A 27,413-nucleotide genomic window follows, 5' to 3' on the forward strand; every position below is an offset into this window, starting at 1 on the left:
TTCCAACTGTATCATATGCTTCCTTGACTTTTTCTCAACAATTTAGCAACTGGGTTGTCTGCGCCAGGGTTTCTTGGGATTGCAGCGTGGGTAGAACTTCTGACCCTGCCCTAAATGACTCAGCCTGAAGTGCTTGCAAATGACTTTGGTTTTGTAATCTCTTCCTCTGATATCGATTGAAGAATAGAAATTCCATCTTCTTAATTTGTTGCCTTTATCTGCTATTGCCTTGGGACTACTGAAGAAAAAAATCTTATTAAGTTTATTAAAAGTTGTTTTTTAAAGTCACTGAGTGAGGGAGTAGAGAAACTAACTATGGAATTAAAATTCAGAGAATTTATGTCAGTTATCATCTTGATAGGTATGCTCTGGAGGACTGAATTTACTCAAAGTCTAACCTTAAACTACATGAGATATTATTGTTTACTAAATATAGATGAATGGCTTCTCTTTTCCTTTAGTGATGGAAGACTTCTAGAAGAAGTATTCAAAATCAGAGGCAGAAAACCTGTGTGTTTTTTTTTTTAAGATTTTATTTATTTATTTGACAGAGATCACAAGCAGGTAGAGTGGCAGGCAGAGAGAGAGAGGGGGAAGCAGGCTCCTCGCAGAGCAAAGATCCCAATGCGGGGCTCGATCCCAGGACCCCGGGACCATGACCTGAACCAAAGGCAGAGGCTTTAACCCACTGAGCCCCCTAGGTGCCCCAAAAACCTGTGTTCTAGTGACACACCTAGTTACAGACCTGAGTTCCATAAAGTAAAAGTAGACATAGTGAAGTCTATTGCATTGGGCCTGGTGAGATATAGAATACAGATTTCTGTTTCCGGCCCTATTGCCCGCTAGTGGCATGGCTCTGGGTAGAAACTTGCCTTCTCATTGATCTCATTCCTTTCTTCTAATGAAAGGGAGTGCAAACAAGATAAGCAATAAGGACCTTCCCGCTCCAAAGGCCATAATTTAACCTGGATGCAATGTGTGAGATTGGATATTACCAAGAGGAATCTTTCCCAACTGTATATGATACATAAGGGTAGTTGTGATACTATGAATAATGAAGTCATGGCTACAAGCACATAGTCAAAAGGGAAGTAGGAACAGAATCTATGAGTCAACATAAGAATTATTTACTCTAGGTGATAGAATCCCAAAAGTGCTGTAATAATAATTCTTCTCGTAATTGATGCCACTTATATAATTAAAAAACTTAAGCTTCTTATGCCTAAGTACTTAATTACTCATGCTTTTCAAATTAAATGCATATGTATACAGGCATAGATATGTTCCCTAGTCTATAAGAATACCTTTTAAAAATTCTGGAACTTTAAATTATATCTTTTGGATCTGCCAAGTGAAATTGAGTTAGTCGTGGATCCTTTTGTTGAGAAACTTGTCCTATGTTTATTTGGGTGCCGTCATCAGTTAACCCTACTTTTGGGATCAAAACCAAGGATAAGATCAATGGTGGTGATGAAAATATAAAACTCTTTGGTGGACTTGACCGCAAGGCAAGCAGGACAAGAAAGAAAGAGGTCTAGGGACTAAGAGTATTGATCTCCAACCTAGAAATAGTAAATCCAGTTTCCTTCAAGAAAGACCTTTTACATGCCAAAGGCACAGTCCAGTTACACGGTTAGGATTCATTTGCATTTCTCCTCTTCAGCTTGATCCAGATGCCATTAGTTGGACGAAGAATCAGCTCTCCTGCTAGACCAAGTTCTTCTCTTTTCTGGTTGGATTCTACCCAAAAATGCCTCAGGATGCAGGAAAGAATGCTCTTTTCTTCCATTATGGCAAATTTCTGACCTTCAAATTAATGTAAATAGCATTACTTTAATTACACATATATCTCAAATCTGAGAAATCACAGATCCTATTAGAGAAAGCAAGCAATTTCATATTTTCACAGTAGGGACAATCAGAATCACTGGGGATGTTTGTTAAAAAGGAAGATTCTTCATTTCCCTTCTCTGCTCCTACCCAGTGCATCTGAATAGGTCGGATGAGGTAGGTATCTGTATTTGAGCAATATCCCAGAAAAATTCTGGGGTCACTGAAGCATGAGAATCGCTATTTTAGATGGCTTTCTTATTGGGCCTTTAATTTACTATAGAGTCACCATATGTTTCAGATTCATCATTTAAATCTGACCTCATTTTACTAACACCTGCATTTACATGGATGATAAAATGCTGGAGATCCTAAAGTGAAAGTGTTTATAATACATGGTGATATGCATTCATTTTGGTTAAGTAATTCAGCTGGCCATATGGTGAGCAGTCTTTGTTTTCATTTTGCATGATGCAATTCTTAAAGCAACAAACACAGATATTAGGTTAAATACAGCTAATCATTACAAATAAATTTTCCACCATATAAAATATATTCTTCTTTGGTCTAAAATTGACATTTTAAAACTCTACTATGTAACTGATTGTGTTTATGTTATGGGCTGAACTGTGTCCCTCCCCAAATTCATGTGTTGAAGCCCTAACCCTGTACCTTGGAATGTGGCTGTTTCGCAGATAGGGCTTTTACAGAGGTTAATTAACTTAAAATGAGGTCATATGGATGGACCTTAATCCAATCTGAATGGTGTTTTTTATTAAAAGAAAAAATCAGGGTGCCTGGGTGGCTCAGCTGGTTAAGCATCTGCCTTTAGCTCAGGTCATGATCCCAGGGTCCTGGGATCAGGCTCCCCTCTCACTGGGGAGTCTGCTTCTCCCTCTACCCGTCCCCCCTACTCATGATCTCTCTCTCTCGCTCTATCTCAAATAAATAAAATCTTAAAAATAAAATAAAAATAAAAAGAAGAAATCAGGACACAACACACACAGGAAAGACCCTGGGGAGATACAGGGAGAAGACAACCATCTACAAGCCAAGCTTTAGAAAGTGCCCAGAAAAAAAACACCGTGCTGACACCTCGATTTCAGACTTCCAGCTTCCACAATATGAGAAAATGAAGATCTGTTGTTTAAGCCACCCAGTTGATAATATTTTGTTATAGCAGCCCTAGCAAATTAATCTACTTTATGATAGTCTTTTTTGGAACAATAACATATAGCGAGGGGGAGGAGAAAAGAAACCAGTTTTTTAAAAGACTGTTGCCTATGAGACACTACATCGCAAAGAAATTTCTGTGAGAAATGCACTACCATGTGGGCTGGAAAGGTGAAATCAATTCTGATGGATACAAACCTATACAGTTTCTGGGTCCCGCAGAGAAGGGCACGTATGCGTACGGATGGCGTCCTTGCAAATTCTCAGGAAAGAACCTCTCGGGCTGGAACTCCTCAGGATTTGGGAAGTATCTTGGATCTCTATGCAGTACGTAGGGAATGATGATGACTTGAGAGCCTTTCACAATTTTGTAACCCCCTGTCAAGAGGTAGGCAATATGCCATAAGAATGGAGTAAGATGGACATTAAAAAATCCATTCTACCTACTCTTCCAATTACAGAGTGCTTACCAACTTCACAATCTTCATTAATATTACGAGCAAATAAAGGGACAGAAGGAAAAAGGCGAAGGCTTTCTTTAATGACACATTCCAGGTATTTGAGTTTCTTCAGGTCCTCTAAGGTGGCAGGACGATCAGACTTCCCTGGTTAAAGGAAATACACGAGATGACCATGAGAGAACTCTGTGGGCTTGGGGAATGGGACATCCAAGAGGAATTAATCAAAGCACCAAATGTTAAATACTTACAGCCAAAGTAGGATTTCTATTATACATAATCAAAACAAAATGAGACCTGTTAAGTGAAAGAAAGCAAGACACGAAAGGTCATGTATTGTATGATTCCATTCATAGGAAGGGCTCAGAACAAGTAAATCCGTAGAGACTGAAAGTAAATTGGTGGTTGCCAGTGGCTGGAGGAAGAGGGAAGGGAGTATGGCTGATTAACAGTACAGGGTTACGTTTTGGGGTACTGAAAATGTCCTGGAATTAGATAGAGTAATGGCTGCACAACATTGTGAATACACTAAATCATACACTTTAAAATGGTTAGTTTTGAGTTCTCAGAGAATCCAGATATACATCTCTTGGGTCAGCTTCTTGGACTCTCTCCCCAGCAAGGCCCCTAAAAGCCTTTCGTGCCTGGGTCAAACAAAGACAGGGAGATTGCCTCCTGCCTCCAGGCCAGAGGAGACATCAACCTCTCTGGACTTGCCACAGGAAGAAGAGCAAGGAGCAAATGAACATACTGATGAGGTACAAAATGAAATAGACGGACTTAAGGAAAAAGCCAGTAAAGAATTTTGAAGTGATAACAGAAATATAACAAATGCCTCAATCATGTTTCCAAAGGAGGATGGAATTGATCACCCAAATCCCAAATTCTGGGGTAACAGCATCTGTCAACCACTCACAAATCTGCTATTACTTAGAGAGGAAGACGAAGAGGCATTATCTGACCAGAGTCAAAGTGACCGAATTTGAAGATATTAAATCATTATAGAATAGGTGTTCATTTTGATAAAAACCCTTCCTTAAAGTTCTCTCCAGAGAATTTCATCTGGATGAGAGGGTGATCCATCTTTAAAGCCTACTGAAGTCAAATGGAAATCGGAAAGGATTTGAAGAGATGCTCCAGTCAAATGCAAAATAAAGCCAGTGGGAAGGGGGAGCATGAGAAACCAGAAAGCTTCTTTTTCTGGTTTACTGACCACGCTGATGCAGGCACAGGTGAGTTAGGAGAGGACATCCAAGATGGTTTTTGGCCAAATCCATGACAGTACTTCTTAGTTCCTGACATGGATGATGAAGAAGGGGATGTAGGAGAGGAATCTACTAAGGAAGACGGGAATGGGAATGAAGGAGAAGATGAGGAAAGTGGGGGAGGGAGGAGATGGAGGAAATGAAAAATGGAAGACTGATGGAGTCCAATCTTCTTGTTTTAATTTTCTCCAGCTCCCTTGCGCTCAGTCATGCTATTCTTGAAATCTCTCTTCTCTCCTTTACACCAATGGTCTCAACTTATTTTGGGGGGCAATTTGAGCACAATACACTGGGAAGAGAAACTCTACCCTTTTCTATTCCAAATTTATTCTTAACCCTTTCTGTCTCAACCAAAACTTCGTATAAACAACACTACTGTGCTCTCTGGGGGACAAAAAACCAAACCAAACCAAACCAAAACAAACAAAACACACCATCTGCTCCCTTAGCTCTATTAAAGATGGAGAGTACTTGGTTCCCATGTGTTGGTGCATAGAATTCTAGGTTTTCTCCTTTTCCTCAATATTGGGCTCAGATATTACATGTCTTTATGTGAATATGGACAGTTAGCATTTACCAACATGTATATGTCTACTTTCTTGTATTTTTATTTACTTCTTTTTAAATGGGTTTCTAGAAGATCAGAGAAGGGTGGGTTAGAGATCTCTTGGTTAGAGACGAAGTGGGTATCTTTATAGCATAGTTTCTCCTTTGGCATGTTTAATTGTGATGTTTAATGGGCATCCTTGAAGTTTAGGATGACACTTTAGAAATAAAATCCTCTCCTCATGACTTGAGCCCTACCACTGGATAGGAGACTCAGCAAGCCTATAAGAACTTATCTGGAATTGACATTCTCTAGTGTAATTTTGTTCCTGTTTATTTTTAAATTTTCTTTTTGTTTCACTGGGTGGGGGGGAATGGTCAGGTTTTTAAATTAATTAATTAATTATTATTATTTTTAAAATATTTATTTATTTATTTATTTGACAGACAGACAGAGATCACAAGTAGGCAGAGAGGCCGGCGGGGGGTGGCAGAGAGCCCAATGCGGGGCCTGATCCCAGGCTCTGGGATCATGATCTGAGCCAAAGGCAGAAGCTTTAACCCACTGAGCCACCCAGGTGCCCCGAATGGTCAGTTTTAAACACTAACAGTGTATAAGTTGCTTTGTTGCAAAACAACTAAACAGACACAAATAAATGTTAATTTTATGTGTAACAAGAGGAATTATAACTTGCAACTTAATGCCCAAAGATTAGTTGCTCGTGAAATTTTAGAGCTAATACTGGGGATAGAAGAGAAAGTGAGGCACCATCACAGAAAACAGGAGAAGCACCAGAATAAAGCATCTAGAATAACGGCATTTTAATTATGTGATATCAAAAAGTTTTTGTGGGACCAGCAACAAGTGAGACATTGTAGAGGATACAAAATGTGAACGTATCCACAAATAAGGTGTGAGTTTTTCAAAGACCAGATTAACTCACTGTAAGCAATATGAGAGAAATTAAAATCAATACAGAAAAAAATAAAATGACTACGGAAGCAGAGTGAACAAGTTTAGATTGTCTATGTTCTACAAAATAAAAGTCTTCCCTCTTGGGATGAAATTCCAGTTCTCACATCATATGAACACAAAACAACTTGTCCGAACTCATCTCTCAATATGTCCTACTCTAGGTTCTAAATCCAAGCTGCCCCTCACTATTCACTACTGTCTTCCAGATGTTTCCATTTCCGTGCCATTGTCCATCTGTTCTCCTCATTCTAGAATGCCTGACCTCTCCTCCTCTTACCTTTATTTTCCCCTTCCTACTTCTTGTCTCCATGCAACTGTATCAGATACCACTTTTTTGGTTGGCTGCACCAATCTTTTATTTCCTCCTCCCAGCTTTGGGAGCCATATGATGTGTGATTAAACAAAGGATAAAATTGATGGTACAATGCATGGCCTCTTTGTGGTTGACCAGCACACTTCATTGTCCCTCTTTCCTCTAGTCTTGAAGACAAACATGAGACTTAGAACAACAATCAAGAAGACAAAAGCCATGATGGTGAAGAACAGAGAGCATAAAAGAGCAAGACTGGGCCTCTGACAACATCTCTGTTGGCTTCCGCCTAGGACTCCTTACTTACACTCTTACACCTTGCATACCCAACTACACAAGCAGATTGCTGGTTGTGTAATTGAAATGTATGTCCACCAGCTTAACCCACCTTTCCTCTCATTTGTGGCCAGACGCAATCCAATATGGAACAGCTTTCGTGGACGCCCTCTAATATCACCTGTTCCTTGCTGCTCCCAAAGAGCACCTTCTTCCTATTACTCAAGTGCAAAGCCAGGTTTCCATGCACAACAGCTGGTCCATCTACTAAGCAGTGAGGTCCTCAGAGACAACAGCATTTGTCTGTGCATCCCCAGCACCCAGCTCAAGGCAGTCACGTGCCAGGCAGTTACAAAATGCCTGTAAGTCAGCAGAATAGGCCTTGCAAAGGAGACAGTACTGGAAGGAATCCCACAGGGGAGCTTTCCTGCTTATGATGGTGTCTTTACAACAGGCCCTACTGCACATCCTTGATGAGCGCTTTCAGTGGCATTTGTTTCAGTGGACTTGGGACTCACGGAGCAGCTAACAATGGGGTCAGACATACCAAACACTTCCTCCAGTTCACTGTCCACTTGTTTCTGGACTTCTGGGTAAGAACCCAATAGATACAAGGACCAGTTTATTGCCGCTGCAGTCGTATCATGGCCCTACAAATGTGAGAAGAAACATGGCTTACAAAGCAGAATTATATCAAGAAGATCAGGAATGATGACCCTGTTCTGAATTGTCTCTGGATCTAACAGCTGCAATGTGACTCCAGAACATATAAATTCATTCCACACAGCATCTCACCTTGGTGAGAAGCAAACAGATAAAATAATCCCTTCAAGGTGGAGGTTCGTGCTTAGAGAGACATTTCTTTGCTACATGGAGCTGTCCACCCGGTGAGACAGCTGTGCTGTGCTGTCCACCCGGTGGTTCACTGTGCTGATAAGGGGCATTCCCAGGAATGGGGCACACCAGACAGTTTTGAAGGGGTAAAAGTCCAGGGGTGCCTGGGGGGCTCAGTCAGTTAAGCATCTGCCTTCAGCTCCGGTTCATGATCCTGAGGTCCTGGGATCAAGTCCCACATCAGGCTCCCAGCCCAGTGGGGAGTCAGCTTCTCCCTCTGCCCCCCCCACCCCGACTTGTGCTCTCTTTCTCTCTCTCTGAAATAAATAAATACAATCTTTTTTTTTTTTTTTAAAGATTTTATTTATTTATTTGACAGAGAGAAATTACAAGTACACTGAGAGGCAGGCAGAGAGAGAGAGAGAGAAGGAAGCAGGCTCTCTGCTGAGCAGAGAGCCCGATGCGGGACTCGATCCCAGGACCCTGAGATCATGACCTGAGCCGAAGGCAGCGGCTTAACCCACTGAGCCACCCAGGCGCCCTAAATAAATACAATCTTTAAAAAAAAAATAAAGGTGGGGAAATGTGTGATATTTATGAGCCAGCTTTGCCAGATCTGTACTTCTCTACTTTCCCCCACTTGCAAGGTAGGTTTTACCTGTCCCTTGGACACGAGGCGGTATCTATGCAGTTCTGAATATTCTCATTGCAAGAAATTGATCAATAGCTTCATTTAACATGTGCCGAGTTCCAGACAAAACACTAAGTACTTTGCAGAAACCAACAGAATTGTTCTTCACGAAAACATCATGAAATACTTGATACTGTTATTCACCTTTTCGAGATCAAATACTGGAGGGTGAAAGTCCTATTTCCTTTTGTCTGAGAAACCCAGAGAAAGCAGGATGAAATGAAACAAAGCATGGATTTTACCAGAGCACGCTGCTGGGGTGGGGCAGGGGCAAAAACCTTCCTATCCAGTGCCTGGCAGCCAGGCAATGGAAGGCCGGGCACTGAGAGCCTGCAGCTCCCTTAGGGAGGAGGTCTCACTCCTAGAGTCTGGGGCATGCCTCCTATTCCATGCAAAGAAGAAAAAAACTTAGGATTTCAAAGAATGTTAAAACTGGAAGAAAGAGAGCATTCTTTGGTCTGGTTGTTTTCATGGTGTGCGAGGTCACTGGTGGGAGATGGGTGTGTGTGTGCCATATACAGGTACATATGTGTAGGGATAGGCGCGTGGATGGCAGTGAGTGTGTGTGTGTGTGTGTGTGCACGTATGTGTAAGTGCATGCGTACGCACATATGTGTGCAAATGGGGTGGTGATGGGAGAAGGTCTCTCCCCTTCGACATCAAATAACAGCCAATATCTGCTACATACTTCCCCACATGCCAGGCACAATTCTTGGGACACTTTAAAAAATTACTGGTCTAAACTACAAGCCCCGTGCTCTGACAACGAGGATGCTGACACCCAGAAAGGCTGGATGAGGGGCCCGAGGTCACACCTCTAGGATGTGTTATGGCTGGGACTTGGCCCCAGAGCCCACATGCTGAAACCCTCTCCACTTTTTGGCTAAGTAGATGTCCATTCTCTGCACAACATTTCTTTTCAATAAAGTGCTCTACTTAAAGAAGAACTTTGAAATCACTGCTCTACGCCATCTCTCTATTTTACGCAGGAAAGCTGGGACAGAGATCGGGGATGACTGAAACCATCTCATAGGGCCAGTATGAACCAGAAGGAGAAGCCAAGTTGACAGAAGCTTAATGCCACCTGCTTCCTGCTCCAGGGCGCTGACTGTCCTCCCTTAGGAAAAACAGACAGACTGACAGACAGGTGCTAGCCTCACATCCCGACGGCTGCTGGCAGAGCAGCGAACACACCGCTGAACGTACACTGAGCCATCGAAAACTTCTGATGCTTTCTGCTTTCCTCCACTTCCAAAATATCACCACATGGTGCTTAAAAAACATTTCTTTATTTGGCAAGCCACGTATTGAGACTCACTCCTTGTAATAGTTAATATAGTTAGAATTATCTCTGTAAAAGTGCATCTTTTATTATTACTATTATTTGAAGATCACAAATCTTTTTAGAATCACAAACTGGTTAAATTCTCGGGAGGACTCTTGCTCTCTCCTTCAGCTGGGGCAGCTCACAGCAGTAGCTAAGTACTCATTGGTAGAGGCAGGAAGAAGACAGACTTCTTTAAAAGAAGCTAGTGAAGAAACAGACTCATGGGTTTTAGAGATGAAAAGGAAGTGTGAAGCGATGTAGAGAATGGACAGTAATTTCTGGCTGCTCTTCTGCTTGGGAAAGTCTGATAGACCTTAGATTATTTTGAGAAAAAAAATGTATCTACTCTGTATCTATTCTGTAACCACCATGAATCAAAGATTTTCTGAACAAGGAAGTTGATCTGATACTTAATTATAAAATTAATTATACTGATACTTAAATATAAAATTAAATTTTATAATCTTTAATGCTAATCTAATGATTTTTCCTTAATTATATGAAGCTACTTTAAAATTTCATTAGGGGCGCCTGAGTGGCATAGTCCATTAAGCATCTGACTCTTGGCTTGGGCTCGGGTCATGATCTCACGGTCGTGGGATCGAGACCCACAGGAAGTTCCATGCTCAGTGTGGAGTCTACTAGGATTCTCTCTCTCCCCCAGCCCATCCACCCTCTCTAAAATAAATCTAAAAAAAAAAAATCTTTAAAATAAATACATAAAATTTCATTAAACTTCTAAAAATAATGTTAAAGATTCTCCAAAAAAACCTGAAATTTATTTAAAGGTATCGGAAAATAGCATGATGATATAAAATACCTCAAACATGAAAGTGTCAACTTCTTCTCGAACTTCTTCATGACTTAGCTCATTCCCTTCATCATCAGTCGCATTTAAAAGCAAGTCAAGGAAAGCCCTGCGTTTATTTTTGGAAGATGAAGAGTCCTTGTCAGCACTTCTGTGTCCTTTGTCTCTCTTCATTTCACTGGTCCGTTTAGCGATGACCTACGATTTAAGCAATCACATGCTTTTGTTTGGAATTTATTAGAGCCTAACCATACGCCTTCCTATGGAAATATACTAGCTTCTTTAACTTATTTTTTTCTAAACCTTTCCTATCCCTGCTATCACAGTAATAACTTAGGCTCTTATAAAAATACAGCCAAGCTTCCTGATCAATTTTAGGGCATTATTTGATAAGACTTCGAAAGATGAATTTAATGTCAGGTAACTTCGGAATTTTCGAGGGCTCTTTTTATAGTCTTTCCAATGGGGTACAGCCTAATCGTCTCTAGAGGTCTGAATGAGCCAAGGAGATAAAAGTATAGGTGTGGAGAGAACGCAGTCCTTGTATGGTAGATTCAGGACCCATCACTGTAATTACATGTTGTACTGGAAAAAAGAAATAGCAAGTTGATGATCAGTTCACCTGTTTGCTTGCTGTTCCTTCTGGTGAGACTACTTCCTCCGCATGGCTGGCTCCCTCCTTTCTTTCAAGTCTCTGCACATCATCACACTGTCAGAAAGACCTTTCCTGATCCCTGCGACACTAGTCCCTAGCACTATCTTCCCAAGCCTGCTTTATTTTTTCCCATTTCCCTGTCCATCTGGCATGATGTTACACTTTGTATTTGGTGTCTTTCTTTTCTAATTCAAATGTATGACCCATATGAAAGCAAATTTGTCTTTGTTTACAGATCTATTTCCAAACTCTAGAACATGGCCTGGCATTTTGAGAACGTTCGTTATTTGCTGAATGAATGGAAGCGTGAAAGCCACCAACTCAACGTTTTTTTCTCCTGTCAGGCAATTGACTCAACCAAGTGGTTTGAATGAATAGACCCCAAGTTCTTTGAGGGCAAGATGTCCTGAAGGAACCCTTGGTGCTTCAGATTCAGTATGCAATTTTCAATATTTATTAACCGAATAATAACTGTTCATCTGGTTTGGAATTCATTAATTATTGATACTGATATTCATGCATGAAATTTGAGGAAAAACTCAATTGTATCCATGAAAGACAGATTGTTGTCCAGTCTCCTAAGCCAGGTGGTTGTTCTAGATTCGTCTTTAATGCAGACTGATATCCTATATCGGAAAACAACATCACTATCTCTTTGTTAGCTTTGAATTGGAAATAAAATAGTAATATCCAGTTAATTTTTATCTTTTCTGAGTTGAAATACTACCAAAAAGGCCCTTTGCCTTTGAAAACTGTCTATTCCAGACATTTTCCCAGAAGACCCTTATAATCCTCATCTCTTTATTCTCTTAATACAGCACCCTATTAAAAACTATTCACAGTTCATACTGCATTTTGTCATTTTTTTAAAAAAGATTTTATTTAGCTATTTGACAGAGAGAGAGAGAGAGATAACAAGTAGGGAGAGAGGCAGGCAGAGAGAGAAGGGGAAGCAGGCTCCCCGTGAAGCAGAGAGCCCAATGTGGGGCTCAGTCCCAGGACCCTGGGATCGTGACCTGAGCTGAAGGCAGAGGCTTTAACCCACTGAGCCACCAAGGCGCCCTCATTTTGTCATTTTTAATAGATAACCTCTGTTACTAAATGGAACTTTTTAGGGTAGGGAACATACAGGTCCTACTCAATACTCTATTTCTAACACTAGGTAAAGCATTTGACACTTAGCAAGTGTTTAATTAATATTTACTAAATACAGAATTGAAATATAATCATGTTGCCTATTTTTGTCTATTATTCCATTCAAGTTTTATAAGGCACAGGCTCCATGGTCCTGCACTGGTTATATTCACAAAACACAAAAATCATGGATTTTTTAAAGAAGTTCTAGAAATGGACGGTGGTGATGGCTGCACAGCATTGTGAATGTATTTACTGCCACCAAAGGGGACCTTTCAGCTGGCTTCAATAGCAAATTTTTATATTATATATCTTTTACCACGACAAAAAAATGAATGGCGGACTTACATTATTGGTAAAGTTATGGAGGACCTCTAGGCTTCTTTTGTGTTCCCGCCCTTCTTTGCATGTGAGAAACAGAAAGTCAAGCCAGAGCCAGGGCGCCTTCATTCTTCGATGTATGGAATCACTCATTCTATAAACAGGATGAAAAGACATCAGCTGATGCATGAGAAACGTGTATTTCTTTAGCACCTCTTTGGTGCCTGCTCTCAACAAGAGTAGTATATGGAAATGAAGATGATCTGTCTTAGAGGCTACTGAGAGCTCCGTGCTCTACACTCAACATGAATGCATGGGCTTTTACATGTCCAGGGAAGCTTAACATTTTAATGGTTTCATTAGTGGAAGGAGGAATTCCTTACAGAACAGCCTTACTAGGTGGCCATCTGATGTCTGCTTTTGTTTCTTCAGAAACAGCTCTGGACCTCCCAAGGCTGCTGTGGCTCTTGGATCGCACACTGGGATGCAATCTGCCTCTTTTTAATATCCTCTCATTTGCTTGATCATTCCTCTCGAGTGAGAGGACACGGGTGGTTGCCCTCTTCCAGAGAGAAGTGCTCACCAAGCACCCAGCTCACACAGCTGTCCCAAGGACCTGCCTCGTCTTTTCCAGTGATAAAGAAGCAAGACCTCAACAGGTTCCCCTCCTTTGGGATGGACTTAGACATCTGTTCTTCAGAGAGGTGTTTCTTGAGAGTCATCCATTGGACATATCCCTGTTTTCCTTTTCCTTTCCTTTCCTTTTTTCTTTTCTTTCCTTTTCCTTTTCTTTTCATCTCTTCTTTCTTTCTTTTTCTTTCTTTCTTTCTTTCTTTCTTTCTTTCTTTCTTTCTTTCTTTCTTTCTTTCTTTCTTCATTTCTTTGTTTGTTTCTTTCTTTCTTTCTTTCCTTCCTTCCTTCCTTCCTTCTTTCTTTATTCCTTTCTTGAGAGAGAAACAGAGAGAGAGAAAGCTCAAGTGGAAAGCAGAGGGAGAGAAAGAATCCGAAGCAGGATCCATACTCAATGCAGAGCCCCATAAGGGGCTTGATCTCACAACGCTGAGATCACGACCTGAGCCAAAATCAAGAGTTGGACACTTAATGGACTGAGCCATCCAGATGCCCCCACCCCCCCAATTTTCCTTTCTAATGTCAACTTGATCTTTTCTTTCTAAGCGATTATTAGAATTTATGCTGGGACTCATTACAGTGTGTGTCTCCCTGCTATTCTTCCTGTTTGTGTGCTGTGATAAAACTAGTCAGCACCTAGAGCCATGAATGGCAGGTGACAGATGCTCAGTAAATATTTATGAAAATAAAGTGAAATGAGAAGTGAGCTTAAAGATAGGAAACATCAAATCAAATCCTGGCCCTGACTCTTACTCGTTGAATACCTGCAAGCCATTTTTTTTAAAGCAAAACTGATTATTTCAATTAAAAAACAATATATTCTTAGAGCAGAAAATATGGGAAAGGAGAATGAACAAAGGAACAACAAAAAAACCCAAAACACTGTAAGAAAGAGAAGCACACACACAAAACAATAGTAACCACAGATAATATTTTGGTATAGTATCTTCTAGTTTTTTCTTTCTATAAATATTTTTTATACCTACTGGCAATCATACTAAAAAATTGTTTTTTTTTTTTTTTAAAGATTTTATTTATTTATTTGACAGAGGGAGATCACAAGTAGGCAGAGAGGCAGGCAGAGAGAGAGAAGGAAGCAGGCTCCCCGCTGAGCAGAGAGCCCGATGCGGGACTCGATCCCAGGACCCTGAGATCATGACCTGAGCCGAAGGCAGCGGCTTAACCCACTGAGCCACCCAGGCGCCCCTAAAAAATTGTTTTTATCTTTATCACTTACATCATAATGTAATTTTTCAATATATTATAAAATCATTTTAAATTATAGCATAATCTGGGTGTGTCATCATTTAAAAAACCATTCCTCTCCTGGCCATATACATGCTTAAATGACTAGGTCAATTTTAGTATCGTTTTATTTTGAAACAATGAAAAGATTAATAATTCATTAATAATTAATAATTATGAATCACAGAAATTATTAGCGCTAATTTTTTAAAAAAATGTAAGCCCTAATCAGTACCCATTTTATTTTATTTTATTTTATTTTATTTTATTTTTTTTTTTTTAAAGATTTTATTTATTTATTTGACAGAGAGAAATCACAAGTAGATGGAGAGGCAGGCAGAGAGAGAGAGGAGGAAGCAGGCTCCCTGCTGAGCAGAGAGCCCGATGCGGGACTCGATCCCAGGACCCTGAGATCATGACCCGAGCTGAAGGCAGCAGCTTAACCCACTGCACCACCCAGGCGCCCATCAGTACCCATTTTAAAGATAATTAAAATAAGATAATTAAGATAAGATAATTAAAAGGACTTCAGTTACCTATAAACTGCGCGGACATACTCGGAATCGTCATTACTTTGAGCACCAATATTCTTCCCCATAGCTGTTTCTGCAAAACAGGGACAAGAAGCAACCATTCAGTTCAAGCACATTTCCTCTATTTTCCAAGGGCAAACACTTAAAAAAAAAGTCGTAAGTCCTGTTCTGTTCTCAGAGATTTTAAAATTGTTCTTTCCCCTTTTGCTTCTTCACTTTGATCTTCTCCTACGCCCTGTTCCTGCTCCTTTTTCCCTCTGCCCTCCTAGGCATGTTGGCTCTGTGACTGTCCTGCTCAGAACCCTCACAGTGGCTGCTGCTTTTCAGGGACCTGAGCGTTAGGACCACCCTGACAAACCCAATATCCTTTCCGATCAACCTCATTCACCTTCCCGCTGCAATGTTATTTTCCGTTTGGGCCATTCTGTCTCTACACCATAACTTTAGAAACAAATCAGTGAGACTTACCACAAATTATATCTAAGGCACAAAGGGTGATGTAAAAAAAGCAGTTAAATGCTCCTTGGTTAACGTGCTTTTCAAGCTTATGGACCAATATATTTGCTTGTTCATTCATGACATCTAAGAAATCCTCCAGAATTGTAAAATGGAAAGTGGGTGTTAACATTTTTCTCCTAGATCGCCATTTGTTTCCAGTACTAGAAACACAATACATGGTCATGAACAAGAGAGGCAACATTGGAAACAAACAAAGTATAAATTTAGCCAAGTCAACAAAACTCTCCTGAAAGAGATTAATCTATACATTGTCAAATGCTTCGGTCAGAAAGACAAAGGCTGATAGATAGCTACTGACTGTGCATTGTTTAGCTATTATTCTATATTACTAATGTTTAAAGGGGCACTCATAAAAATTGAAAAATTTAAGAATTTTTCTAAATTTCCAAGTTCCAAGTTTCTAAAAATTAGAATTTTTTTTTCCTCCCCTCTATTAAAAACCTGGTCCGTGATTCTACTTTGATCTCTTCTATTTTCAAATTCTCCACAGACCCCACAAAGGTTTTGCCTTTCTCTTGGCAGGCCTTCTCTCAGAGGATGGAGCCCTATGTCTGGACACAAGTTCCAGGATGGAGATTTTGTGCTCCATATTCTTCACTGGGGCTGACTGCTTTTTTCACTGGATTTTCAAGATCTGCCTGCCCCGAACTCTCCTTTCCTTTCTTTTTTGTACACCAGCACCTGACTCTTCTTGAAACGCTGGTCATCATCATTATTGAGTCCTATGGCTGGAGATGACCATACCTGGACTCTTGTCTGTCAGAGCCCACTGTTCTCCACAACTTTCCTTCCAGATTCTCTCATACTTCCTGGTAGCACAGTCTTGCAGACAGGAGAACTACTTTGTGTCAATTCCTGACATAATCAATTACCTATTGGAGTAACGGTTTCTGTGAGACAGCTTTACAGATCTACAATGACATACCTTGTAAGAAGTCCTAGGCCAAGCCATGGTTCCAGAAACTTGTACATATAAGATTTATCAATTTGCTTTGAACTAGTTAAAATTACCTTGGAAAGAGAAAAAAAAAATTGAGAGATATATAGAGATCAAAACAATTTCAACTCAAAGTTGAATTCTACCTGGCTAGAACATTACTTTTTTTTTCTTTTTTAAAAGACTTATTTATTTATTTGACAGACAGAAATCACAAGTAGGCAGAGAGGCAGGCAGAGAGGGGGGGGGAGGCAGGCTCCCCGCTGAGCAGAGAACTCGATGTGGAGTTCGATCCCAGGACCCTGAGATCGTGACCTGAGCTGAAGACAGAGTCTTTAACCCACTGAGCCACCTCCCAGGTACGCCAGAACACTACTTTGAAGGTACATCCCATAGGGGCGGCTGGGTGGCTTGGTCGTTAAGCATCTGCCGTTGGCTCAGGTCATGATCCCAGAGTCCTGGGATAGAGCCCCACATTGGATTCCCTGCTCCACGGGGAGCCTGCTTCTCCCTCTCCCTCTGCTGCTCCCTGTCTCACTGTGTCTCTGTCAGATAAAAAATAAAGGAACATCTCATAGCTATTATTTCTCTGTGATTCATTTTTATTCCTGTGCTTTAAGGGAAGTCAAGTTGAGTTTTTTTTTTTTTTTAAAGATTTTATTTATTTGTCAGAGAGAGAGAGGAGCGAGAGCGAGCACAGGCAGACAGAGTGGGAGGCAGAGACAGAGGGAGAAGCAGGCTCCCCGCCGAGCAAGGAGCCCGATGTGGGACTCGATCCCAGGACGCTGGGATCATGACCTGAGCCGAAGGCAGCTGCTTAACCAACTGAGCCACCCAGGTGTCCCTCAAGTTGAGTTTTGAACATGTAACTGTCATTCAGTCTTGGGAAAAAATGGAGTTGAGAAAAAGGAAAACGTCCAAGATAAAGCTCTGGTTCTTACAATGAACTCGGAACCAAGTGGAGTCATTTATTGAGAGTGGGAGGATGGGAGAGAGAAGATGAATGAATCAAAAGATGACCATGTTCACGGAGATGAAAATCAGAAGTTCATTTTGGGGCATGATGACTTGGAGACATTCGAGTTGCTACGGTCTGAAATAGGAATGATGTCCAGGATAAGGACTTGACCTAGAGGTACACATTTGAGTATCTCCAGCAAGTGAGTAACACTGAAACCCATGAATGTGATTGGATCACCTGGAATCCAGGTGAAGTAAAAGGGATGAGCCTTTAGGTCTGAGCACAAAATCCTCGCCAGGCTCCTAACTCCAGTCACACACTCTGGACAGATCTCTCACATACATACTGAACCTGCTCACACCAAGTCCACAGTGGTTGAAATCCTACACCTGTCTCCTTACTACCTGTTCTGAACCAGGCTGGTATAGTGCGGTACAAGAGAAATCTAACATTTTCACTGCAGTAACTAAGAAAGACATATCCCAGCATTAATGCCTAGGAAGTTATATTTAATTTTTTTCGAGAAGCTCTGTTTATCCCATTCTTACTCCCTGACCCTAATCCTTTTCTCATCAAACCACAAGAAAATCTCCGGGTATCATAATGATGAGTAAAAGGTATACAATTGTTTTGAGCAGTTATTTCAATAGCATGGATTAATGATATCTGCCCTATCAGTATCATAGGTGCATTCTTTTTTAAGAAAATTAATGTGGAAGAGTAAACTTGTAATGGATCAGAAACTCTAATCTCTTGAGAAAAATATTCCTAGCTTATTAGTCTTTTATTTTTGAACTCTTGAAACAGAGCCTGGTAGATAACTTGCCCACTCGCCTTATGGAATTTATTTACTTATTTGTAGTTCTATAAAGCTATATCCTTTTGGGGCACCTGGTTGGCTCAGTTGGGTGGGCAACTGCCTTTGGCTCAGGTCATGATCCTGGAGTCCTGGGATCGAATCCCACATCAGGCTCCCTGCTCAGCAGGGAGTCTGCTTCTCCCGCTGACCTCTCTCCTCTCAAGCTCTCTCTTTCTTTTTCTCAAATAAATAAGTAAAATCTTAAACAAAACAAAAACTACATCCTATGCAGACTTTCCAAAAGAAAGAAAGAAAGAAAGAAAGAAAGAAAGAAAGAAAGAAAGAAAGAAAGAAAGAAGACCAAATATCTCGGACCTGATAACAAATGCGTCCAGAGGCTTCTTTGTCCAGAGGTTGCTACCCTCCCCAGGATTAAGACAACATCTGGAAAACATTAAATGGCACCTACATAGCCCCAAATATGTAATGAGCTGCTCAATATGCTGAATTCAATTAAATATAAGAGCAATGTTGTCCTATTTATTCTGATGAGATTCTCGCACCATCAGACATGAAGGGGACTAGAGGTCATACTGACCACACACTCACCTCCACATTTTCTGCTTTAAAAATGGTCACTACTGGCATGGTCCCAAGCCAGAGTTTCAGTAGTGGCTGATCTTGGTATTTCTCGGTATACTCAATGATCTGCTGAAAAAATTCTGGGAGACAATATTTAATTTTCAATGAGTTTCTTGTGTCTTTTGGGTTTGGGTTTTTGTTGTTGTTGTTAATATGTTTACTTTGGGCAAGTCACTTAATATTTCCCACATCTCTCACATCTTCAAGGTAAACCACACAGTTTCTATTAAGTGATATAATGATTGCATGGCGAAGGTAATTTAATTATAAGATAACAACCCAGAAACGTGCACCTCCAAAGGACCCAATCCCTACTCTGAAGGAGCTTCTAAGCATGGGAGATGGTGACTTCTGCAGCACCAGAGAAAATGAAATGGTTGCTAAAATCCAAGTTTTAGTCTGAGGAGTTACTGATTCTCCTGGGGAGGACTGAAAAAATTTCATGACGAAGGTGGCATTTGAGCATTAAAAAACGAGTTGTATTGGGACACCTGAGTGGCTCAGTTGGTTAAGCAGCTGCCTTCGGCTCAGGTCATGATCCCAGCGTCCTTGGATCGAGTCCCACATTGGGCTCCTTGCTCCACAGGGAGCCTGCTTCTCCCTCTGACTCTGCCTTCCACTCTGTCTGCCTGTGCTTGCTCTCGCTCGCTCTCTCTCTGACAAATAAATAAATAAAATAAATAAAATCTTAAAAAACAAACAAACAAACAAACAACAACAACAAAAACATATATTGAAAAAAAAAAACGAGTTGTATTTTTATAGGCAGAAAAGGAGGAAGTAGGGGGAGAGGCAGAATGTAAGCCAAGCAGCAGAAACAGCAGAGCAGAAGTGCAGAGGTCTGGAAATTGCCCAAAGGTGCAGCCAAAGCCTAATATAGGCCATTGGAAGAGGAGACTGGAGCATTGGAGGCTTTGATTTTCTTGTATATGCTCTGAGGAGTAACTGAGTAACTGGAAGTTTCTGATGAGGACTACTATGCCTGGAGTCATATTTTAGGACAGTAACACTAATGTGGTAAGACCTGTGAATCCCCTGGGGCCACAGAAAGCTTCTGGGGGTGGGGAAAATCCTGGGATTCAATGCTGCCGGGTTAGGGGCATTGGCCGTGCAGGACAGTGGGTCCTTGCATTAGGTGTGGGGAAATGGTGATCGTCAATCCCAACTAGCATCGAAGGAGTGTGGGAAACTTGGGAGTGAACACTTTTCCATGTTGCAGTCCATGAGGCCCTTGTCTGGGGGAATCCAGTATGGCATTACAAGAGATGAAGCCATGACAAAATTCTCTGTTGAGTGTTTTCTGAGTGAGAAAAAAACGACAGTAGCTAGGGACTAAAGAATTAAGATACAGGGTCCAGACCTCAGAGAAAAGACATGACAAAGGTTAGACCTGCTTTCGGAACACGAGTCAAACAAGATGAGGTTAAGGGAGGATTTGAGTCCTAGTTGGGGAACTGATCACATGTCAGGAAACAGGGCAGAAACCTCTTTACACGGCTGGGAAAATCTAGGTAGGGAGGAGTGGGGGCGGGGCAGGCTAATTGGTAGGCATATGGGGATTCTGGGCTTCTTCTGGGCAAAGGGAATGTCTGATTGACAATACCAAGGCTAATTCCAACCCCACTGTGAGGCTACGAATATGGTCCTTAAGATTTTGACAGAGCTGTTTTGACATGGGAATTTGTGCACCAAGGACAAATGGACAAATGAACCATTCAACTTTGTGGCTCTTTTTCAATGCCAATAAATGTGTGCATGCTCAGCCCATCTTTGCTCCTTATTCACCTGTAAGCTTCACCCATTCCCAGGCTTCAGGGCAAGCTGCACAAAATGCAGTGGGAGAGGAGCTAAGGCTCACAGATGCCCATTACACATGATGCTAAATAAACATAAATGATTTTTTTAAGTGTTTGCAGAATTCTGTACATAAAACTTAGAAATAGTTATCCCCAAATAGCTAATATCCATTAAGTCGTGTTCATTTACTGCAGCAAGTTATTACATGTCAGACCTAGTGTTAGGGTTTTTGATGCATTGTTTTTTCTGCCTTACCATAGTTAGACGAAAGGCACTATTATTACTGTCCCAATGGGGGAAATTATGCACTGCTAAGTAACTTGCCCAATATCACAGAGCTGGTATATTATAGAATCTGGCTTTGTACTTAAGGCAGTAAAACCATACAAGATGCCATCTTAACCATTGCACCATATTGCTTGAAAATGTCTCCTGGTCCAAACAGTTGTCAAAATTTCTATGAAAAGAGCTGGGTCAAATCAACAGTGTCAAAAGACCGTGCTTTATGATAATAACTGCCTGCCTTGGCCTGATCTGACAGAGGAGACAGGGAAGTGTGAGCCTGTGGTTTGAAGGTATCGGGTCCAATATCAGAGAACAGTTTGGAGAGGCAGGTGTTGACATAATGAACTACAGAGCAAGAGTTTGGTTTGCAAGGCCAATGAAAAGCCAACTGCAGAGCTCCAGGAGAGATTACTGAGGCCAGCCCTGAGACCAGAACTGTGGCCACAGATTCAAAGCACAGCCTCCTGCCCAACCGACAAGGTCACTGAGAACAGAGAATATATCTTAGAATGATCTGACATCAATCACTTTGTTTAGCTCCATGTTGGGGACAAGAAGGGGCTCCAAGTTTGATGGACACTTAAGGAACTTACTCTGACCAACTGCTAGACAGTGATCTAGAAACAGCATGCATTAAATTTAGTCCTTAAGATAATTCTGTCATACAGTTACTTTTACAAGAAAAGAATAAAAAGAATAAAACAAAAAACCCCCAAACCTTCTAACTTAGCTTTAATATTTGCTTTATGTATTTTGGTGCTTGTCGGTTACACACACACACACACACACACACACACACATATTTATAAATGCTCTATCTTCTTGTTGGGTTGACCCCTCTGTCATTATGGAATACCCTCTTGGTCTTTCATTACAGTCTTTGTTTTAAAGTCTATTTTGTCTGGCATAAGTACAGCATTCCAGCTTTCTCTTGGGTTTCCATTTGCATGAAACTTCTTTTCCTACCCCTCCACGTTCAGTCTGTGTGTGTCCTTATATCTAAGTGAGTCTCTTACATGCAGCATATAGGTGGGTCTTCTTTTTCTATCCATTCAGCCACGTCATGTCTTTTGATTGGAGAATTCAGTCCCTTCCATTTGTGTTTAAAGTAATTACTGATATTGCCATTTTGTTCAGTGTTTTCTGGCTGTTGTAGTTCTTCTCTGCTCCTTTTTCTTCTCTTGCTCTTCTCCTTTTAGAGAGTTTGAAACAACTTCTCAAATTTAAACAACTTGGTAGCAGAGTTGGAAACTGAGCAGAGCTTTGTCTGATGCCAAAATCCAGTATTTGCTGGATTAAAAAGTCCCTTTGTAAAAGCCAGTATATTGTCATTCTCTTCACTCAGAAAGTAACTCCAAGGAGAATTACCTTAAATATTCTAATCAACTAACTCACCATGTATTTTGAAACACGTCTCACTCACTGGAGATTTCCATTCTTAGAAAAATTTCCCAAAAGAATATGATGACTTTTTTTTTTTGGCCTCAAACTACTTTTTATTTGCAACTACATGATCTCACGTAATTCTTCTAAACAATGACATAAAATAGATTTCCTGTGTATAAATAACTTACATACTCTCCATAAAGTAAATGCTCAAAAGTGCTAGAACAGATCGTCTGCTGCTACAGTGTTCTCGTATCCAACAGAGTTGATGCACAATATATAAATACTCAAGTCCAATATTAAAAACTCAGGCACTTGACTAACTTTAATAAAGTTTCTCAAACTATATCAATATATCTAAAGTGCATATATATTTTTTAAGAAAGATTATTATCAATAACTTTTCTATAAAAATAAGTTTGACGGTTTGGCCCATCTAACTTTACTACTATGAGTATGAATTTTTAACTTTGAATGTGGTCAGCCTTATTCTACCTTCTCTCAACACTGACACCAACAGAATCAAAAGCAGCTAATGAGGTGCTAACATGTGAGGATTAATCCAGTGATTCCGGTCACAATGCATTCCAGGAGGAGGTACCCATGTTACTGGAATTGGGCGATAAGGTTTATTCTTTCTTCCCTGATTTGGATAACCAAATGGAATAGGAGGAGGATAGTGATTCTGATGACCATTCCCTCGGTACATTCCTGGCTTTTTTCTGGGCAAAGGGTGCCACAATGGAAGAGGTGGGAACATCAATTCTGAAATCTGGTACACAGGGCTTGGGGTCGCAGTCATGGAACTGGGTTTCACTTCTACTTCCTTACTTGTTTCTTCATCTGAAGAAGAGGATCCTGAATGATAATCAGAGGTAACCTTATCAAGGGCCCTGGTAACTTTCTTGGAGATTTCATCCTTATTCTCATCCTCATTTTCAAAGCTGGCAACAATGAATGCATTGTTTTTCTCTCCATACCGACAGCACACCTCACATGGATCCACCCACAGAGTTCCTTTGGTAAGCCTAGATCACTGTACAAGATGCAGCTGTTCTCACAGGCTTTCAGGACATCAGGATCAACTCTCTGAAAACACGAATGCATCTGTAGGCCTGTCCTTTTGATGGTTTTTCTGGATACCAGTGATTTTTATATTTTTCTTGAGGTATAAGAGTCAATTTCTCAGCAAACCTCTCAACTGCCTCTTTTTTCAACTTGTCATGTTTTCGAACTAGCCTTGTGAAAAAGAAGACAACAGCAGCAATTTCATTCGTCATCTTTCCCACCGCCGCCGACCAGGGCGCCGCTTCAGCGGGCCGGCGCTTGGCGACAGCGAGCGCAGCGAGCCTAGTTCTGAGCAGTCTGATGACATTTTTAAACATGTTATTTCTTATTGGGGGTGAGAAGTTAGTATTTTTACACCATTATTTTTTCATGCTATAAAGCCTCGGGGTAGAAGGAGAGATTAGCTCTGCTTTTAGTATTAACCAAGACAATTTTTACAAACATGGTTTTCATATATCTAAACACTTCTTCAATCTCTTGCAACATTAGTCACATTGATGTTTAGGTGGTGAAAAGTTAACTTGGATTTCTTCTGCCTGGAAACATTTTCAATATTTTGATAAACACTCCTCCATGAGGCCTTACTTATTTCTGTGAAGTTGAAATGACAGCATTTTGGCAGTGGGTGGGGGACAGAGTTGGAAAAGAATCCTTCAAGATTTGGAGTTAATGTTCAACTAGTAAAACTGTTATTTACAATTAATCTGAAGTGAAACTGAGTTGTGGTCCTAGGCTCATTTTAGATCACTTCATTTCAGGAAAAAATTTTCAGCTCAACTTACACAGCCCTTAAAATGAAGTGCTAAGATCTAATTCACTGTCCCCGAGGGGAAACTGCAAATATCAAATACTTTTGAAAGCTTTCTAACTTAAAGTGTTGTGTTTTTGTTTTTATTTTTTTCATCAACAAAGCATAAATCAATCTCTTCAGAAAGCTGTCGGTAGAGTAAATATACTTAACACTACCGGATTTTATACTGAAAATGTTTTAAATGGCCAAATCTATGTTAGGACTTTTTTTTTTTTTTTTTTTTTTTTACAATTTTTTAAAAGTACATTCTGTATAATTAAAAAAAAAAAAAAAAAAGCTATCGGTAGAAAACCCAGAAGCCCTGCCCTCACAGTTTACTGTTATTATGGAACCTCCTTAAAAGAACTAAAATAAGAAGGTCAAGAAAGAAGGAGTGTGGGGAGGGAGGAGAGTCTCCAACCAGCCTCCAGTTCCTGAATTTCCGGAGGGCGGTGGGTCGGTGGAGGATAATGGTACCGTTCGGAGGTACTCGCCACAGTCCCAGGGAAGTTTCTGCCCTTAAGGTTTTAACAGCCCAGAGCCAAGACAGGCAGTGTTTTGAGATAGGAGTAGTTAGGAGTGGAAAAGCAGAGAAAGCGCTGGGGGGGGGGGGGGGGGGGACAGGGTTTTAGAAATACTGCGTTCTAGCCTGTACATAAAGAAAGGGGAGCCCAGATTTTATCAGGTGTCCCAGGGCAAACTGGATAGAACTGGGAATCCCCCTCTCTAGCGGGGACAGACTCTTCCTTCCCCAAACCAGCCAGCCCCTCCAGCAGAGGTGGTCTCGGCTGCGGAGAAGGCGGGCGCGCGGGGAGCAGGCGCGGAGCCGGCAGAGGCCCCGCGGAGCTCTTGCGCCCTACGGCTTCCTGCTAGTGGGCCCCGCAGGCAAGGAGCCTGACGGCCCCCGGGTGTGGGTGCGTCCGGCCTGGACGCGGTCCCTTACCGCTCCCGTTAGACTTCAGCATCAGCGAGTGTCCCACCAACGGGAAGGCGCCGGGTATCGTGGGAAGGGGCCTCATCTGCTGCCATTTCCGCGCGTAGCTCGTCAGCATCTGCAGAAGGTTCAGGATCAGGGTGGCGCCCGCCACCGAGAAGGCGCCCAGCGCGCCCCAGACCAGCAGCTTCTGCCCCCAGTGCACCAGCCACAGCGTCAGCATCGCGCTCCGAGTCCGCTCCGCAGAGGGACAGAGATTGCCTATAGCGCAGGGGCGGGGCATTGGACCCGCCCCCTGCAGTTCAAGTGCACGGTCCTGGGAGGAGTTTCCGGACGCCGCAGGCTGCCAGCGCTCCCCGAAGGGGGAAGAGGTGCGCCCGGCGGGTTCACTTCTTCCTCCTCCCCCCCTACGGAAGACAGGCCTGCGCCTGGCCTCCCTGAAACGGGGACCGGGAGACCGAGGCTTCCCGCTGCAGGGGCCGCCCTGGGCCTCGGGATGAGGCTCGCAGAAAAGCACCGCAGGGGTTGTTAATTGTGCTCCGCAAACACCTACGTAATGACCACGGGCCTCTTTATCTGGTTAAGCAGAAACCGAAAGACCGGAAAACGGCTTCGGGGATCCTTAGCGTGTTGCTGAACGTAAATAAAGGCATTTAAGTGAAGTGGGAGGAGAATGTGGGTGAAATTTAAGGCAGCTGCGTGTGGTCAGGGTGAGCTGAGTTTTGGGTTTGAGGTCCCCGCTGCTGGTCACAGCACTCCAGCCAGAGACAGCCATAGTTTAAAAATTGAAATAGGGGCGCCTGGGTGGCTCAGTGGGTTAATCCTCTGCCTTTGGCTCAGACCATGATCTCAGGGTCCTGGGATTGAGCCCCACATCGGGCTCTCTGCTCGGCAGGGGGCCTGCTTCCTCCTCTCAGCCTCCTCTCTGCCTGTGTCTCTGCCTACTTGTGATCTCTGTCTGTCAAATAAATAAATAAAATCTCTAAACAAAATTGAAATAAAGAGCATCTGGTTGGTAACCCAGCCTTTGGAGCACAGCTCTGGAGCCCAGCTTCAACTTGGAGCATGGTCTACCTTGATTTAGGGGAGTGTTAGGGGCAACAACCTCAGGAGCACCGGTTTTCAGTTTGTATCACATGCCTGATTGAGACAAGGGAAAGCTGGTTTGCTGTGATCCAAATATATCCCCAAAGATCCTTGGGACCGCGTAAAGCCAGCAACCAAAAGCACAAGTCAGGGGGGGAGGTCAAGGCCTTTGAAAGAAGCCGAAGTAAGAGAAGCTGGGAAAGGAGGGTTTGGTAAAGAGACAGTAGTAATGACAATCTCAAAAGGGAGAGAAGAGCAACCACTGAGCTTGCAGAAGGAAAAGGACAGTGACGAGGACCCTGAATTGTGCCCCCAGAGCTGTGTTCCTCAACTACCAAGTTCCCTCTCTTCCTCATTCCTGCCTTAACCTTAGAAATAAAGCTATCATAGGGGCGCCTGGGTGGCTCGGTGGGTTAAGCCTCTGCCTTCGGCTCAGTCATGATCCCAGGGTCCTGGGATAGACAGCCTGCTTCCTCGCCTCTCTGCCCGCTTGTGATCTCTCTCTCTGTCAAACAAATAAATAAAATCTTAAAAAAAAAAAAAATAAAGCTGTCAGTTATTTTACCAGCGAAATGGGTGTATTTGGGAGTAGCAAAGAACTGCAATTTGAGGTATACGAAAGACAGAAAAACCATAAACAAGCCCAGAGAAGAAAAAAAAATAAAACGTTGTTTTACAGAGAGAGGGAATTGGCCGCAAGTTAGAAGCAAAAAGTCCACTGGCTAACGTGGGCGTTCCGAGTGCAGTGGCTTTTCATTGGCTGAACTGTGGCCGTCTCTCATTGGCTGTGCCGTTGCCAGGGGAGGAGAAAAACTTTCCTCCCGCCCTCCTGCGGTGGTAAAGCGGCATCACTTCCAAGTACCTCTCTCTGCTTCGGGTCTGCAGTTGAGGAAGAATGGTGGGGTGTGAGAGCTCGCCCTGCTGGCCTCCCACTCCATTTTAGATGAAGTTTCCCTTTATTAATTTACAAAGGGCCTGGGCTGGGAGTGCGCCCCTCTCCTAGAAGCCGGGCCCTGAACTATGGCAAAGGGGCAAGCAAGAAGGTTAAACTGAAAAATGCTCTGGAGTCCTACTTTGCTTAGTTAGATTAGTTTTATCTCCAGCTATTGCATAGGTTTCACACAACCATTTACAGGGCTTCTTTGAAATAGAAAGAAACACTGCCTAAGGCTTTTCTCCACCTGATTTTTTAAAAAG

At 42.0% G+C, this 27,413-nt stretch overlaps 1 protein-coding gene and 1 pseudogene across 2 annotated transcripts; both read right to left on the minus strand.

Annotated features, from left to right (window-relative positions):
• Positions 1-515: 515 nt before the first annotated feature.
• CYP4V2 (cytochrome P450 family 4 subfamily V member 2) lies at positions 516-25,495 on the minus strand. The gene is made up of 11 exons (XM_082715649.1): positions 25,140-25,495; positions 18,838-18,950; positions 16,457-16,542; positions 15,481-15,671; positions 15,016-15,085; positions 12,632-12,758; positions 10,507-10,692; positions 7,382-7,484; positions 3,474-3,608; positions 3,202-3,381; positions 516-1,806 (listed from the first exon to the last, which is right to left on the minus strand). The coding sequence occupies exons 1-11, from the start codon at positions 25,411-25,413 to the stop codon at positions 1,634-1,636; spliced, it is 1,638 nt and encodes a 545-aa protein (XP_082571775.1). The 5' UTR covers positions 25,414-25,495; the 3' UTR covers positions 516-1,633.
• Positions 22,422-23,628, minus strand: LOC309855417 (protein BTG3 pseudogene; annotated as a pseudogene). Its single transcript has one exon. The product of its transcript is annotated as a protein BTG3 pseudogene (transcript).
• Positions 25,496-27,413: the final 1,918 nt, after the last annotated feature.

The sequence above is a fragment of the Mustela nivalis genome (assembly GCF_964662115.1).
Source record: "Mustela nivalis genome assembly, chromosome: 20".
NCBI lineage: Eukaryota > Metazoa > Chordata > Mammalia > Carnivora > Mustelidae > Mustela > Mustela nivalis.

Coding starts and splice junctions, on each gene's coding strand:
- CYP4V2 (XM_082715649.1), bottom strand. CDS start 25,413: ATGCCCCGCCCCTGCGCTATAGGCAATCTCTGTCCCTCTGCGGAGCGG. Junction 10,693..12,631: donor TCCATAACTTTACCAATAAT/GTAAGTCCGCCA, acceptor CTTAAATCGTAG/GTCATCGCTAAACGGACCAG. Junction 1,807..3,201: donor GGGACCCAGAAACTGTATAG/GTTTGTATCCAT, acceptor ATTAATTTGAAG/GTCAGAAATTTGCCATAATG.